This window comes from Temnothorax americanus, unplaced genomic scaffold (assembly GCF_048541705.1).
Source record: "Temnothorax americanus isolate GAGA-0224 unplaced genomic scaffold, ASM4854170v1 Scaffold132, whole genome shotgun sequence".
NCBI classification, from domain to species: domain Eukaryota; kingdom Metazoa; phylum Arthropoda; class Insecta; order Hymenoptera; family Formicidae; genus Temnothorax; species Temnothorax americanus.
Window position 1 is genome coordinate 223,693 of NW_027509267.1, and position 18,376 is coordinate 242,068.

Here is an 18,376-nt window from a genome sequence, read left to right on the forward strand (position 1 = left end):
TACGATCAGCCACCATTTTCACAACACCGTTAGCGTCTTTCACGTATGCGTGTTTTTCGGTAAACAGGACTTTATATGATTTTTATCGACTATTTTCGCGATCGATAATAGGTTCGTTCGAAGGTCCGGTACGTATAGCGCGTTCGCGAGCGTAACCTCCCTGTTCCGTTTACCGTTCGAGACTGTCACGTTCACGTCACCCTTGGCCGTCGCGCACGAGGTTGCCTGATTTGCTAACTTTATACCATTCTCAGCTTTGTACGTTCTTGCGAATAACTTGGCGTCCTTACAGAGATGCGACGTGCATCCGCTGTCGAGACACCACCTTTGACTCGTCACATAATGACGATCCACTCGCGGAGACATTAGAGATTTTGTTCGCGTAAAAAACGTCACTCGCGGTATTCGCACTTTGGGCTTCCCTTTTCTTCTTGAAGCAGTCCGCGGCCTTGTGGCCCTTCTTCTTACAATAGTGACACTTGTATCTTGCTTCGTTCGAGTTCTTACCGCTTTGTTGACGGCCGGTAACGCCATCCGTCAAATCTAAATTTAATAACTACAAGACCTCTATTCATAAAAGAAGAGTCAATGTCACTTGCATGTTTACAACAAACATTAATGACATTAATTTTAATTTTAATTTAAAAACATTAGATATAAAAATAAATAATATTTTATTATTAAATTAATGTCAATAATATTTGTTATAAAAATATTTCATAATATTTGTTAGAATAGTACTACAAAATTTTCACCAGGAGGCTGTATTTATCACATATTTTAATATTGTATCAAAAACATTAAATTTGGAAAAATTAAGGGGTTAGACCACTGTGTTTCAGGATAATTTTCAAAAATTAATTTCTAACAAAATATTTATGAAACACCAGTAATTTTTTTTTATTATCTACTATACACATTGAAGAACGTGTCAAAATTTTGTTGCCCAAAAAATATAAAACTCGTCGAGTTAAGCCGCTTCGCGCTTCCCTATGATTTTCGGATGGTGTACATGATTTCGCGAAAACCAGTCGTCTGAAACAAAAATAAAAAATATGCTCATTATCTACATTGTAATCATTGTATTGGCTTTCATCTGACGGAGCATTTTTTTTTCAATTTTTGGCGACGAAAAAAAAATTCCTGAATTTTTTACTGCAATTGGGCAAAATTCAAGAAATCGGTGTAAACCAGGCTAGTGTACACACCATTTTTCTCCTTAATTTCCCCTATTCTTCTTCTACACGCCATTATCCACTTTTCGCAGAGCTCCCTTTTTTTTGGAAAAGAAAAAATCGGTAGTTCTCTTTTCCAGAACGGTTTGTGCACCCTTTCATGGCACACAGCGGCATTGTCACTAAATTTGTTTAAAATTTCACTTCTAAACACTGAATCACAAATTAAAACTAATGTAAACACCCGGGAACCTAACTTCGTCACACACTACTTCGCTCTACATATACAGACACTACTCATACACATATAAATCAAATATGGCCGAAAATTAAGACCTGCGCAGATTGTGACGAAAAATAAACTAGGATAGGAACACACGTGTTTACGATAAAGTCCCTATAATAAGAGTCTGGACACAGATTAATAGACAGATAGCCAAAGGTCCGGGTTGAGACGAGACCAATTCGTATGTATTTGACCGGAAATGAATGTCCGGGAAATAATCTAATATATGAAATCGTTTGTATTTCGTATGAAGACTTTTGAAGTGCAATTGAAAAGGTTTGTGAGTCATTCGTTTAATTGTAATTAATTAATTATTTTTACACCATGCATTTAGCCGAAATAGATAAATTAATAAAAGTTTTTATACGGAATCGTTTGTATTTTGTATGAAGAGATATGAAATGTGATTAAAAAGGTTTGTGAGTCACCCAGATAATTTTAATTAAATATTTATAAACTCGGTAATTAGCCGAAATATAGATTTTTAGTTATTCATGGTAAAAGAAGAAGGCGCTAGTGTTCCCGAAGGTCCGTCTGCAATCAGAATTAATATGAACGTTTTAAAAATTATTTTATACTGAAATAAATAAATATACAGGCTAATAAGTCTGTAGCTATAAGCGATAGTTGCTAATTAAGTTTGTAAAGATGTACCAGCTGTGCAGGGTGAAGAGCAGGTTATCTCAAACGCCCTGCCACAACCCAATTAAAAGAGACTTAAATGTCATTACCGCTGAGAAGTACTTCTTGCCATTTAAGTTAGCATGTCAGAGAAACCGAATTGTCCATTGCGTTCCACCTTGAATTTTTTTTAGTCGTTTATTAGGATTGCCCTACTTTTAAATTGAGCGCTTTTTAATGTATTATTATTATTAAACTACCGATATCGATATATTATTAGTAATTTAATATTAAAACTTGACAGAGTGACGTAAACTAATTCGCTCATAGTATTATAACAAAGTATTATGCGTTCAAATTCTCGAAAGCTAGTTTCTTTACTATGCTCTCTCTTTATGTCGATCGATTCAGATAAAAATCTCCAAAGTCTTTCTTTTTCTCGCGATATTCCTAGAGTAAAACTGTACAAAAACTCCACGAAAGTGGCAATATTTTTCACGGATCTGGTTTGAGTCTCGGCTCTTGGGGAAGGTACGCATGTAGAAAGAGTACGCCAACACAGTTTATCCTGCTAAAATAGTTATCAATCTCTATAAGTTCTTTATTGTTTACACATAAATTATAGAATATCTAAACGTTTCTTTTTTTTTGATGTCCTGTGAAATTGTACAATAGAGTTACAAATAAAGATAAAGCCACACTTTACGTATAATCTGATTCAGTCTTTGCTAATGTTATATAATAACGTGCGAAAGAACTAACAGTTAGACTATTTAAGAGGCTATATAAGAATTTAAATTAAGATACTGAAAGCATAAAACTGTTTAGCTAGCTTTACACAAAGATATTGGTCTTCTTCTTTATGAAATCGTCAAATTATGATTATGATACATTTCTACATTATCACCAGCATCGAATCTAATCTTATTTATCGTGATACTCTTGAGAAACTGTTAATCCATTGTCTTAACTCGATCGCGGCGCAGAACTGCGTCCACCAATGTTGTTCCTCTCCCTCCAATCGATTCCCGTAAAAGGTGTCTACATATTGATCAGTCGATACAACGACGGCGGATTAGTCTGAAATTAAGCACACGTTAACAATCACTCTTCTTGCTAAAATCACAATTCTCTTTTCAATCGCATACCTTGATTATGACATAGACCAGCACGGGAGTCAGATCGTCGGCAGCAGGTATGCCTCTTTCCGACGCCATGGAGAGGAGATTCATGATGGTAGTCGCGCAACAAAATACACACTGCAACTTATCCCTAGGAGTCTTATACGCCGATATCACAGCCAATTCAGCCTGCGCCCATGACCAGTGGCATTCGTAATGATGAACTTTTAAAATGTGTAGGTCCTTGTGATTTGGATGAGTTACGACCTTTGCCAACTTTTTGATGTGACCGTGAAAAAGCTGGTCCCTATATACATCTCCATCTTCATTTAGATAGAGCGCATTGTGGTATACCCGTGCCATGACGGTTCTTTCCACCACGACTCGCCAAATCTAACTGGTTGACGCTCGCCGCTGAAAGTAAGAAATAAGTTCAGACGTCTCTGAGCACTCCGTTAAGATCAATTGCGAGATAAATAATTATATTCATGTACATTGCCAGATCGGATCGTTATCCATTTCCACGTGGACCTTCCCTAGAAAATTATCCACGAGATCCTGTTTCTCGTCTGCTAACGTAATTTTTTTAAACTTTTCGTAGAAACGCAGGAGAAAAGCCTTCTTTTTTCCAAAAATACCCTCACACAAACGGATACAAGATGATTATTGATAGCATCCCGATCGCACTTAACTCGCACGCATAATCTGAAAAATATTATTATTAAACGGTTAACATCTTACATTTAAACATCTTACATTTACTTATACGTTACATACAAAGATGATATTTAACTCCGCATAACGTGTTAGAGAAGTTATATTATTGTAATCAAAATTTTGTTAGGACTTTCAGCCTTTAAAAGAAATTTGTTATGTCAATTGTAGTTAAAAAGATATTGATGATTAACATAGAGTCTATTGCATCAAAGTTGCGACTTACATAGACCATTATATTAAGAAACTATGAAATTTTTTTTGTTATTCAAACTTAAGAGTTTTTCAGGTTGTTAAATATTAATCTGATGTTAAATTCAGTTGATAAATTCAAAATGTCGGAGCCATATAGCGGCTGGATGTCAAAAGTATCATTGATAAAATCGATCTCGAATTGTGTAAGATACGGATGTAAAAATTCCATCATTTTTATTTTTAATATCCGCTATTTTTAATTAACTTTGCCATCTGATTAATATTGCGGTTATTTAAAAAAAATCTTTAATTTCGAATATATAATTAAAAAATAATTTACAAATTCTGAATAGTATATGTATATAGTTGCAACTTTTTGACGCAATAGGTTCAGTGTTAATCTCGGTGTTAATAATAATCGTGCATCAATTATATGTTTTTAATCATAAATGACATAAGAAATTTCTTTTAAGAACAAATAAAGCTAATATATATTTTAATTCGCGATGCTTCTTTATAATATTCAATTTCAATTCAATTCAATCTTTATTTCTCTCCCCTCCCGCGGTTGGAAAGGCGTTTTTTTCAGGAAAACGTTCCCAAAAACCTTTACAATTATAATTATACACATTCAGTCATTATCTGATACCTTTTACATGGCGTTTTACAGGGACGTGCCCAACCCTTTACATATTTTAATTCTATTCGAAACCTGACCTTTGGGCGACCTTACACCACTACTATTACCCCCCCTCCCCACACTTCTAGTGTCTTCCCTTCGTCCCCTCCTCCTGGTCCGCTTCATGCGATGCTCCTTTAATAAACTTATTCAATTAATTATATATATTTATTATTTATACCGTGTAGGAAAGTTTTGTTTGTATATCAATTAAAATTTTAAATGAACTTTTATGTAATTTCTCTGGTAATTTTATAAAATTAATATTTTCATCAAGTTATATATGTATAAACTGCCAAATACGGTCAACTTGAACTTTGTTCACCTATATTTTTTGTGTGAATTTTAAAAGTATATTCTTTTGCTTCGTCAACTACACGCGCCGTACTTTCAATCTTGAAACGCAGTCTGAAACTGAGAAACGTACAATCACATAATTAAATTGCTAATCAATTTAACAATACCGATATTATACCCATCTCCACACACACTGCAAAGAATGTTACGAAAATATTTTTAATTTATCTATATATATATAAAATAGAATGTTTATATGTATGTCTGTTCTTTATACACTCTTAAACTATTCGACCAAATTTTTACCAAAAGTATATAAAATAGGGGTAGAATTTTCCGAGGAGTGCTATAGAGTGTATAGTTTTTCGTTACCGATCTTTTTGGGAATCGGTATCCGAACTGATAAAGGAATTTTTTTCGATTAAGGATATTGAAACACAAATAAAGTCGTTTGAAGAAAAACGACTTCCGGGCGAAGCCCGGGTAACCCGTTAGTAGTTTATAAAATTATTGATTATAATTTTTATTTTTATTTAAATTTTAATTAATATCTAATATTTTTAATTTCAGTTTATAAAATTAATTTTTATTTTATTATTAATTTTTCAAATTTTAATTTATTAATTTAATCAAGAAATATATATTTTCCACATATCGACTGATATCTTTTGAGTCGTATCTTACACAATTCGAGATCAATTTTACACAATTTCCGGTTTTTCTGCTTAAACGCTCAGTCAGGCAACCTCGAAGCTAAGTGTCTACATCCTATCTTGAAATAGATTACCAAAAATAAATTATAGTTGTCGAAATTTTCTCGTATTTTCTCGTATTTGTAGATACGACTTTGCACTTCAAAATTATAATCAAATGAACAAGATACGACATATTTATTTTTAAATGACAATAATAAATGTTATTTAAAAATAAATATGTCGTATCTTGTTCATTTGATTACAATTTTAAAGTGCGTCGTATTTATAAAAATTGCGTTTTTGCGTTTGTTTCCCACGAATAATATCAAATTAAACAATAAAGCTGTATTTTAATTCCAAATCACTATACTTTTGAACAGTAAAGCAAACTATCTTGTTTGTTGCTTATCAACAAAACAAAAATTTACGAATCCTGTACAGTGATAGTTTTTGAGATACGATCTCCCAAAAGATATCAGTCGATATACGATAGAAACAATAAAAAATATAAACAAGAAAAGATTTTGTCATCGTTGAAATGGAATTCGAACTTGTGAAGATCTATAAACGACAAAACATTTATGTTATTGAGTTATTGATTATTTTTATTGCCTAATCTATTATTGTAAGTATATGCAAAAGTTAAGTAAAAAAGCAAAACAAATGTAATGCGTTAAACATATGTATGTTGTTTTTTAGTATTATATTAAGTGTTATTTGCAATTGGGAACAAAGTTCTTTGGAAGTTTTAAACATTATCGCAGGTGATGACCTTTACATGATTTATCGGGAAGATGAGTGTAGGAAATTTTTTTAATTTTAAAGTATTTATTGTTATTTTATAATAAAACATTACATTTACATTCTCTCATTTTATGAGATTTTACATTATTTTATATCACGTTTCACTTGATAATTGGATTTGTCACAAAGAACCCTGTCTATTTTAGAACCCTCGCGTCTAACAACGAGACTTTGCTAAAATAAAAAATTATTGTTAGATCAGAATATTTTACAGACATAATCCTTTAAGTCGACATTGTTTAGAGATGATATATACACTTTCTGAAACATTAGAAAAATATACTATATAGCATTCTTTCATTCGATTTCTCGGCATCCAGGACATTTCTCCGTGGTAATAGATGGTGGTAATGGATACAATCAATTATTTTGAATATCCCTGACTCACATCCAGAAACTTGCAATTAGCTGGATCAGTAGTACAAATTTATTTGTATAAAGTACTTTAATTGATATGTTAAAATAGTTTATTATCCGTAATCACAGGCAGATGCCTAGGACGTCGAAAAATCGAATAAAACAAAGCCATTTTGTACATTTTTCTAATTTTTCAAAGAGTGTATCTCTGAACGGTATTAACTTACAATAAAGGATTATGTTTATACAGAAATATTTTGATCCTCTAACAATAACCTTTCATTTTAAGTCTCGTTACTAGACGCGAGGGGCCAAAACCTTTATAAAAATGCTGGGCAAAGTTCTTTGTAAGTGAGTGAGTTTAATGCCAAATTGGCAACAATTAACTATTAATTTACTTACTGGATTATAAACACGCTGCTGTATTACAGATGGGTTGCAATCATATATCTACCCATTAAAGAATATATAGATATTTTGTACCTACTCTAAACGGTAAGATATAAATGCACCCATGTGCACATATAAGTAGCAATTTACTCCATTTGTACGAATTCTTGTATGAACACAGTGCACAAGATGACACTAATTCAGATAGATGAGCGAGCGTATATTTTATTTGCACATTATAAACAGCGCTAAGCGCAGAATGCATTTTGACAGTAGTCACTGCGGCGAGCGCAGAAATGGACCTCTATTAAGCTGGACCCTCCACCAGCGCAAATCAAGTTCACACTAGGTAAAACAAGTAGAAACTTGCACGTTGTTTCCTCGTAGTTTTTAATTGTGCAAGTAGAAACTTGCACATTGCTTCCTCATAGTTCCTAAGTGTGCAAGTTTTTATTTTATTCGAGGTATAATTATCGGTATTTATTTGTTATGGCTTCCTCATAGAGGAAGCTTTGTTAGCAAAGGTTCTGATTTCACACTTAACTCTTTTGGGGACTGCGTAAATAATTATATACATTCACTAAAAAATACTAAAAATACTTGTCCACTTAAAAACTAAAACAATACTTTATCGATAAAAAAAATCAGCCCGATATCATAAATATTTGTGAGATAACGATTTATTTTTAATTCTATTATATTTTCCAGTCTTTTCTACCCCTATTTCATATATAATTGGTTAAAATTTGGTTGATCAGATCAAGTTTTATAAAGCTTCTATGTATGTACGAATTCTTCGAAATTTCAAATGTGTGTAATACGAGATCTGATCAATCAAATTTTGATGAATTATATATGAAATATATAGGGGTAGAAAAAAAACTGGAAAATATAATAAAATTAAAAATAAATCGCTATCTCAAATATTGAGAAAGCGGCAGCGTAAAACACATTTTTCAAAAAAAGGAAAATCTGCATGAAATCTATACCGGTAGACCGATTTCAATAAAATTTGAGGAGGACATACTTTCTATGATACTCTATTTGTGTGCAAAAATTCAAACTGGTATCTAAAAAATTGTAGAAGTAGATGCGTGTACAAAAATCCGTACACACACACACACATACATACATACTTCCGGACATTTTTTACTAATATGATTTTTTGACATTTTAGAACATTCTAAACCTATTTCCATCAAAATCTCGAAAAAAAATTGTTTCACCATTACAAAGCTTCCTCTATGAGGAAGCAAAATTTAGTGCTATTTAGGTGCTATTTAAGTGCCCTAGTCCGAATTTTGGTACTCGAACCGTTTAGCAGAAAATCGCGTAAAAAATGGGGGGTCTAGTTTGCCATTAAACTGAACCCCCTATATCAGAAAATGGTCCTACATAAAAAACAAGTACACTATAATTTAGTACTAATTAAGTGCTACTTAAGGGGGGAGGGTCAAGTAAACGCAGCCGTCTTTTTCACGATTTTTTTTTAACAGATGGAAAGATTTATTAAAAATATATTATAAAAATTTTTTATATTAAAAAATTTCAAAATGGCGGCGCAGCGGCTGCTCTTCTCGGATTTGCGCTGTGCAACGCTCAGGTCGCTCTAATTAACTGAAATAAAAAAACCAAAGTTTTTTGTTAAAATGCGTTCATATGCTTTGCATGAACCTCAATTAAAAAGAAATCAAAAATTAAAAATTTAGTATCATTTTGATGAAAAAGTTAAAGGTATTGTTTTTTTCAAAATGGTCCTGAATTTTTAATTTTTGATTTTTTTTTAAATTCAGATTCATGCAAAGCATATGAACGCATTTTAACAAAAAAACTTTGGTTATTTATTTCAGTTAATTAGAGCACCTGAGTTGCACGACGCAAATCCAAGGAGCCGACTTTAAGCAGCTGCAGCGCCGCCATTTTGATTCGACATAACAAAAAATTTATAATATACCTTAAATCATGAATATTATGATGTACTTTGTTCCGATTTAATAAATCTTTCCATCTGTTTAAAAAAAATTTGGAAAAAAACGGCCATTTACTTGACCCTACCCCCTTAAGTGCTCTAAAATAACGATAAAATATTGACAGATTATAACATCTATTTAAATATACTACTATATATTGAACACAGTACCGTCGCGGTCGACACAAACACTTAAAAAACTTGCTGCATGAATGTATTCGTTACTAAAATGATCGAAAACATATATATTATCAAAATATTCCCAAATCTGAGTTTATTGCTCTAACAGTAAAAAACAATTACGATAATTAACTTAGACCAGCCATTGGCGCTGAATACTATAAGTTCCGTCACCTGATCGTCTACGAATTAGTTGCTCGCATGATTATAGTATTAAAATAATTCTCAGACATTGTGTATTTTAAAAGAATATCACGATTTGAATTTAGTGCTAACTGCATAGCGTTGAAATTAATTAATTAATCAATGGAGTGCGCGCACAGCGCTCTGTAATTCGTTACAAAATCGTCAAAAAATTAAATGCTTGCGTGATTATGGTGCCGAAATAATCCTGAGAGATTGTACTTTAAGAAAATATCATGATTCGAAGCGCGCCGCGCTCCATGGATAAATTATTTAATTTCAACGCTATGCAGCGAGCACTAAATTCAAATCGTGATATTTTCTTAAAGTACAATCCCTCAGGATTATTTTGGGACCACAAACACGGAAGCAGCTAATTCTTTGACGATTCTATAACGAATCACAGAGCGCTGCGCGCGCGCTACATAAGTTAATAAATTAATTTCAACGCTATGCAGCTAGCACTAAATTCAAATCGTGATATTTTCTTAAAGTACAATGTCTCGGGATAATTTTGAGAGCATAATCACGCAAGCACCTAATTCTTTGACGATTCTGCAAAGAATTATAGAACGCTGCGCGCGCGCTTCATAAGTTAATAAATTAATTTCAACGCTATGCAGCTAGCACTAAATTCAAATCGTGATATTTTCTTAAAGTACAATGCCTCAGGATTATTTTGGGACCAAAAACACGCAAACAGCTAATTCGTTGACGATGCAGTAACGAACTTTAGGGCGCGGCGCGCGCGTTTCGCGGATAAACTAATTAATTTCAACGCTATGCATCGTCAAAGAATTAGGTGCTCGCGTGATTATGATCCCAAAATAATCCTGAGACATTGTACTTTAAAAAAATATCAAGATCCACATTTAGTGCTAGCTGCATCGCGTTGAAATTAATTAATTAACTCATGGAGCGCGCGCGCAGCGCTCTGTGATCCGTTATAGAATCGTCAAAAAATCAAGTGCTTGCGTGTTTTTGATCCCAAAATAATCCTGAGGCATTGTATACTTTAAGAAAATATCACGATCCGAATTTAGTGCTAGCTGCATAGTGTTGAAATTAATTAATTTATTTATTAATTTTTTGATACGCAATGATTAAGGCCGTTCGCTTCACAGCCTTCTAGCACGATTTTTCTCGTCAATAAACGAATAATTATTTTTAAAGTTTTAATTGTTAACAACTATCTAATTAAATTTATAGTTTGATGACGCATACATTTCGAATATTTGTTAATCGGTTTTTTGAGCTTTCAACTTGATGTGGCTTCTTAATAACTCCATGTAATTTGTATACACTATAATGATTAATATTAAGAAAGTAAAAACGACCGCTATGATTTAAATCAATAGAGAGGATAAATTCCATAATAAAAATGCTATAATTATTTATTAATGTTAATCTTATGATGTTAAACTTCCTTTTAATTTATTTCATTTCTCGACGGATTTTTTATGTAACGGGATTATTATGATGTATTACAGTTAATTAGAGGGATTTATTTGATTGATTGAAAAAGTCTCTGTAAAGCACGAAACGTACCCAAACCTTACAGATGGTGTTTTGAAGGGACGTACCCAACCCTGCTGTACACAATTATTTTTTAAGTATTAAGTTCTGCAATATCTTGGAAAATTTTATTTTGTTGTTTTGCGATACCTTCGAAAATTTAATTTTGTGAATAAAAATTACGAGAAATTGGACGATAATCCGGGGCCATTCACTGCATCGAAGAGGAAATTTTTGAACCGCGTGAGTACGACCGTTCTAACATAAATATTGTACCAAAACTTTGAATGCGATTTTCTCGAAACTACATTTTTTGATGATTTTACCACGATATCTCGAGAACCGATAGAGATATCAACTTGAAATTTATACAGGAATTGTAAAACACTATGACGCATGAATTATACCTAAAATCAGATTGAAAAAAAATATTGCTACAATTTTATAATAACAAATAACTCGAATTTTTACAAATTTTTTGTTTTTTGGACGCCATTTTGTTAATTTTATTTTTATTTTTAATTTTTTTAGGTATAATCGATAGAGAGAAGCCTAAGGAGAAGAAATATTCTTAGAATTTGCCAAAATCTTTATCCGTTCGACTGGAATCGTGGTAAAACCGTGGATTCGACAGTTTTCCTTATTACATTGGGACGCCGATATTCATAAGAAATTAATTGGTTTATATGTATATGTGCAAAAGGATATAGACCAATCCATCTCTTTATGCATATGCTTATATGCACCTATGCAAGTTTGTCTAGGTTCACCTTGGACAAAGCAGCGCCAAGTTTTTTACAAGAAAAATTTATTTATTTTATTTTAATTAAATATTTTTATTTTATAATGTTACCTCTTTAATTCTTTGTGATTAAATTAATTCTTTGTAATATTATAATTTTATCAAGGAGAATTAAAACTATTATATTACCACTTGGGTTGATAGAAAGACTCTCAGGAATACAAAGATACATACCACTTGGTTTTTTTTTAGGTATATATTCTCTTTGTAATTGGCGCAGTATTAAAAGATTTCACATTTTTTTTTTTTTTAAATAGATACTACTTGTTATTTAGGCTTTTTCGAAGTAGATATCACTTGGATTAAATAAAGTAATAATTTTGTAATTTAATAATTTTGTTTAAAAAAATTAAAGCAACTACCACCTAGGTTAGAATAGATTTTATTTATTTTTGAATAAAATTAATGATACTACCACTTGGGTTTTTTTTCGAGGTAACAACCACGCGTGTACTTGGCGCCCTTTTTTTTACCTTTTTTGAAAAAGGTAATTTTGTACTGTTTCTGATATTACGCACTGTGATCTGCGTCTGACCCTCATAGCCTTGACTTCTCCTATCAAAATAATTAGCAAATTGAATTTTTGTTTTAATTTTGTATTCTTAACTGAAGAACTGAATAATTAGAATTATAATATTATTTATTTTCAGTAATATTATCAAGAAAACATTTTCTGTAAAGATCATCGTTACTTAAAAGAAGAGAAAACTGAGTAATTGGTTTTCTTAACACTATTATAGAATGATATTTTTTTACGTGTGCGTATACGGCACGCCATTTTACTATTTAATATCATCATAAAAATTCTATCAAATTAAATCGATACTTAAAGAAAAGAAATTATTATTATGTCTAGACGTACTTATAATTTATCGAATTATTATTAAGCTATAATTGAAAATGCAGAATTACAATTATGTCTAGACAAAATATTAATTCTGAATTTATTTTACGTTATAACATAAAAAATTTTCGAGAATTAAAATTATGTACATAATTGTAATTCCCGAATTTTACTTATGTGCGCAATTTTAATCCTTGAATTTCTATTATGTACACACAATCGTAATTCTGGAATTACTTTTTTTCTTTTGGTAAGTAACGGGGTTCTTTAAGAAAGAATATTTTCTTGATAATAATCTTAAAATGTATTCATCACAAATTTTAGAAAAAGTCTTTATCATGTACTGGAAAAAAGAATTTATACTCCTTCAAAAAACATTATACTATTTTATCAAAGAAAAGTCAAAGTAATAAGCAAATCAAATTTTTGTTTTAATTTTATATTTTTAATTGAATAGTTAAACAATTAGAATTTAGAATATTATTTGTTTTAAGTAAAGAAAGTGATGAATGTATTTTAAGATTATTATAAAAATGAAATATTCTTTGCGAAGATGACCGTTAAAAAAAAGGAAATGGAGTAATTGGTTTTCTTAGCACTGAAATGATATTTTTTGAGCACTTCAAACAGTTTTTGCATTAAAATATAAAAATATTTTAATGCAAAGTGGATTAGACCTACTGGGGACACTACTTAAAAAAAAATGCGCCATGTTTTCTACCGCAAGGAGGTGTGGAAATGATAGCGTTCTATCATTTTCTTGCCACAAAAAAAAAATTATTTTTTGGCTCGCGATCTTATATCGCGATTGCTATTCATGCACAATTCACACGCAAAAAATATCATTCCAGTGCTAAGAAAACCAATTACTCCATTTCCCTTCTTTTAACGGTCATCTTCGCGAAGAATATTTCATTTTTATAATAATCTTAAAATACACTCATCACTCTTTTTACTTAAAACAAATAATATTCTAAATTCTAATTGTTTAACTATTCAATTAAAAATATAAAATTAAAACAAAAATTTGATTTGCTTATTACTTTGACTTTTCTTTGATAAAATAGTATAATGTTTTTTGAAGGAGTATAAATTCTTTTTTCCAGTACATGATAAAAACTTTTTCTAAAATTTGTGATGAATACATTTTAAGATTATTATCAAGAAAATATTCTTTCTTAAAGAACCCCGTTACTTACCAAAAGAAAAAAAGTAATTCCAGAATTACGATTGTGTGTACATAATAGAAATTCAAGGATTAAAATTGCGCACATAAGTAAAATTCGGGAATTACAATTATATACATAATTTTAATTCCCGAAAATTTTTTATGTTATAACGTAAAATAAATTCAGAATTAATATTTTGTCTAAACATATAATTGTAATTCTGCATTTTCAATTATAGCTTAATAATAATCCGATAAATTATAAGTATGTCTAGACATAATAATAATTTCTTTTCTTTAAGTATCGATTTAATTTGATAGAATTTTTTAGATGATATTAAATAGTAAAATGGCGTGCCGTATACGCACACGTAAAAAAATATCATTCTATAATAGTGTTAAGAAAACCAATTACTCAGTTTTCTCTTCTTTTAAGTAACGATGATCTTTACAGAAAATGTTTTCTTGATAATATTACTTAAAATAAATAATATTTTACATTCTAATTATTCAGTTCTTCAGTTAAGAATACAAAATTAAAACAAAAATTCAATTTGCTAATTATTTTGATAGGAGAAGTCAAGGCTATGAGGGTCAGACGCAGATCACAGTGCGTAATATCAGAAATAACTGATTTATTCGTCGTTTTGATACATTACATCGATCCGTACGTTTCGGCTCAGCTTTGAGCCATCTTCAGCAGTAGTTACAGAAGTTAAGTTACACGTTCTCCGTACCGTATGGTGAGTTTACTGATTCAAAGTATCAGAAACATAGACCAATTGATCCATATCTGTAAATTTGTTTAATTAATGTTGAGATATTAAAAAGATCTTTTAGGAAACTCACCATTCGGTCTGAAAAACATGGAATACAGAGCCATGCGTACATAATGAATATCTACTTTCTGCGAGAAGACTTGACGATCTTGTCGACACGACACACAATAATATGAAAGGTCTTGCAAGAAGAGGTATGTCGTAGGCCAACACACCGGCGAGGATTATAACAAAGCACGATTTGACACCGTCACAATATTGCATGTACCAATAGTAAAATTCCGATTTGCCAACGACCAAAGTTCATGAGCATGGATTACAATTTGCTCAAAACCGTGACATATGCATGATGCAAAATATCCGTGTCATTTTGAGACGGTGTCAAATCGTGCTTTGTTATAATCCTCGCCGGTGTGTTGACTTACGACATGCCTCTTCTTGCAAGACCTTTCATATCATTGCTGTGCATGTGTCGTGTCGATAAAGATCGTCAAGTCTTCTCGCAGAGAGTATTCATTATGTATACATGACTCTGTATTCCACGTTTTTCAAACCGAATGGTGAGTTTCCTAAGGGATCTTTTTAATATCTCAACATTAATTGAACAAATTTATAGATATGGATCAATTGGTCTATGTTTCTGATACTTTGAATCAGTAAACTCACCATACGGTACGGAGAACGTGTAACTTAATTTCTGTAACTACCGCTGAAGATGGCTCAAAACTGAGCCGAAACGTACGGATCGATGTAATGTATCAAAACGACGAATAAATCACTTATTTCTGATATTACGCACTGTGATCTGCGTCTGACCCTCATAGCTTTCCCCTATTTTAATCTCGAGGGTCCTCATATTATTTTATTTATTATTTTGACTTTTCTTTGATAAAATTTTATTATGTTCTTTGAAGAAGTATGAATTCTTCTTTCGAGTACATAATAAAGACTCTTTCTAAAATTTGTACATTTTAAGACTATTATCATGAAAATATTATTCTTGCTTAAAGACAACCGTTACTTACTAAAAAAAAAAGGTAAATGAGTAATCGCTTTTTTAAGCAGTAGAATTGATATTTTCTTGTGTATGCATGTGCACACATATGTACATACGTACGCACAAAAAAATTTTCTATGTTGTTAGAAAATTTTATTTCTATTTAAAAAAGGCAAGAAACTATATCATCGCTTAGAACAGGGGCCCGGCGTTACGCGCCGCTCGTGCGTAATCATCGCCGCTTGTAGTAAACAACTGCCCGCGCGCCGACCGCGGGGCGGCCGCATCTCGCCGCGCGCTTGGATTTGGCGGAGGGCGGGCTAATACGTCGATTTTTAATCATTAATAACTCGTCAACTATTGCGAAAATTGCAAAATGGTACATGACTTTTCGACTCAGTTTGGCTCGCTTTATCTAAATATGAAAAAGTACCAACAATTCTGGGGCACCCTGTATATGAAGCCGAGACAATACATACAACTAGCTGACCCGGCGAACTTCGTACCGCCTAATCTCCTTCCCGCTCTCTCTCTCTCTCACCCCTCACCCCCTCCCCCTCCCCCTCCCCCTCACCCCTCTCTCCCTCTCTCTCTCCCTGTATGTATTTTTTCTATGTATTTGGATATCTTTCTAGAAATAATTTTTTTTTTACGTGAAAAACGTTTTTTTAAATAGTTATTCTGCTATTCCGGAAAATTCTACCCCTACTTCATATACAATACTTTCAAAATCTGTCCAGCCGTTCTTGAGTTATAAGTGCTGTAACTAACCCGACTTTGTTTTATATATATATATATATATATATATATATATATAATCAATAAGTATCACAAGTAATTAATAAGTACGACAAGACCTATATATGCGCGCGCGCGCGAGCGCGAGCGCCGAGCAAAGAAGCCTAGCACGATTCTCGCCGGCTCGCGGCTGACCGAGCATCGAGCATCTGACATCACTGTACTGAAATCTGACATCACTGCAAATTTAGTCCGGATTCGCACCAGGAGCAAAGTCTGTAAGTAAAATCGGGTATATTTAGTCCGGACTCGCACCAGGGGCAAAGTTTGTAATGGGATTTAGCCCGGACTCAAACCTAGGGGCAAAGTCTGTCGGTAAGGGGCAAAGTGTGTTGGTAATCAAGGCACGGAAGTGCTGGTCTCGACTTTTGAGGGGCCATTGGCTATCTGTCTATTAATCTGTGCCGTAATTGCTTACATTGCTTTTACCACCTTATAACGGAACGACATCGCAGTACTGCCAGAACATAATAATGGCGCTAATACCTACATTTTTAATTAAAGTCATTGAATTATTTGATTCATCTGAATCGGATGATTCTACAGATGAGGAAGACGAATGTGTATTATTTTGTCTTAATAAGATACGTGTAACACCATCGCGTTCAATACCGCGCTGCAAAAATTATATGGACGTAGTTCATTCTTTTACAGATGATGAATTTAAAAAACATTTTCGGTAAGTAAACTACATAAATTTTATATTTAATATATTTTATATTTAATATACTGTCACGACTTTTTTTCACTCCCGGACCGCTCCGGGACGTGTGCCGGATCAAAAGGAGTAAGGAGAGCGGGATGACGGGCCTCTCCGACGATTCCCTCGCACCTCCGACACTTCGCGAAACGAATTTACCGTTGGGCGCCAGACGCGTCAACGCGCGTCCGCGAAATCGCGAATGAAAGCCAACACGAGACGCAAAGCGAGACGTGCGGATGTGCGAGGAATCGGCTAGCTCGACCTAAGGGCTGGGGCGGGGGTGATGAAGTGCGGCGCGATATTCGGCGGGGTGACACGCCATAAATAAGGCCACGAATTCAAGCAATTAACAAATCAAAATAACATTTATTCGTTAGAATTTCACGCGTGAACCAATAAAAGCCGAGTCGGCTTCGGTCGGTCAGACAAATCATATCATCAGTCGCGCGAGCGTCAGAAATGAAACAAAAGAATTAGTAATAGCGCGGACACCAGAATAAACGAGGTACTGCGTTATCGTATAGTAACGCTCAGAAGGCGCTGCGATTATCTCAGAACAGTATGACAAAACTTACAAGTAATATGGAACATCGACGGTAAACACGAAATAAGCACGGAATTAGAAAATAAGATCCCGCAGGAAAAGTCGCGACAGGACGATACCTCACGCTCGGAGTGCGTGAACGCAACGCCGGGAGTCGCGCGAGAATTCTGTCTCCAATTAGCTTAAGCCTAACGCAAGTATGGATCGTGGCGTAAGCCACGTCCCAAAGTAATGAGGACCAAACGCAACACAATAACGCGAAATCAATTTCGGCGCGATCGCAAGGAGACGCGGAATACTATAACAAACGCGAAAATACGGACTTAATCTAACGCGAGAAATGACCAAAGGTAGCGCCAGTCATTCGGGCAAAGACAATACTGTCCTCAGTGATTTCCGAACGCGAAAATGAGACGCCGAGGCAATCGGCGTAACGCGAAATACTGGAAGAAACGCGAGGAACATGTGCGGGATTACCGCGAGCAATAATAACACGCGATCACACGGCCGATTAACGCGAAGGGTGTGCCGACGCATGCGAAACGCCGCAAGAGCGATGT

General features: G+C 33.3%; 1 protein-coding gene across 1 annotated transcript; it reads right to left on the reverse strand.

Annotated features, from left to right (window-relative positions):
* Positions 1 to 2,911: 2,911 nt before the first annotated feature.
* LOC143894222 (GTPase-activating protein and VPS9 domain-containing protein 1-like) lies at positions 2,912 to 3,948 on the reverse strand. The gene is made up of 3 exons (XM_077400366.1): positions 3,698 to 3,948; positions 3,231 to 3,617; positions 2,912 to 3,162 (listed from the first exon to the last, which is right to left on the reverse strand). The coding sequence occupies exons 2-3, from the start codon at positions 3,564 to 3,566 to the stop codon at positions 3,124 to 3,126; spliced, it is 375 nt and encodes a 124-aa protein (XP_077256492.1). The 5' UTR covers positions 3,567 to 3,617; positions 3,698 to 3,948; the 3' UTR covers positions 2,912 to 3,123.
* Between the last annotated feature and the right edge of the window lie 14,428 nt (positions 3,949 to 18,376).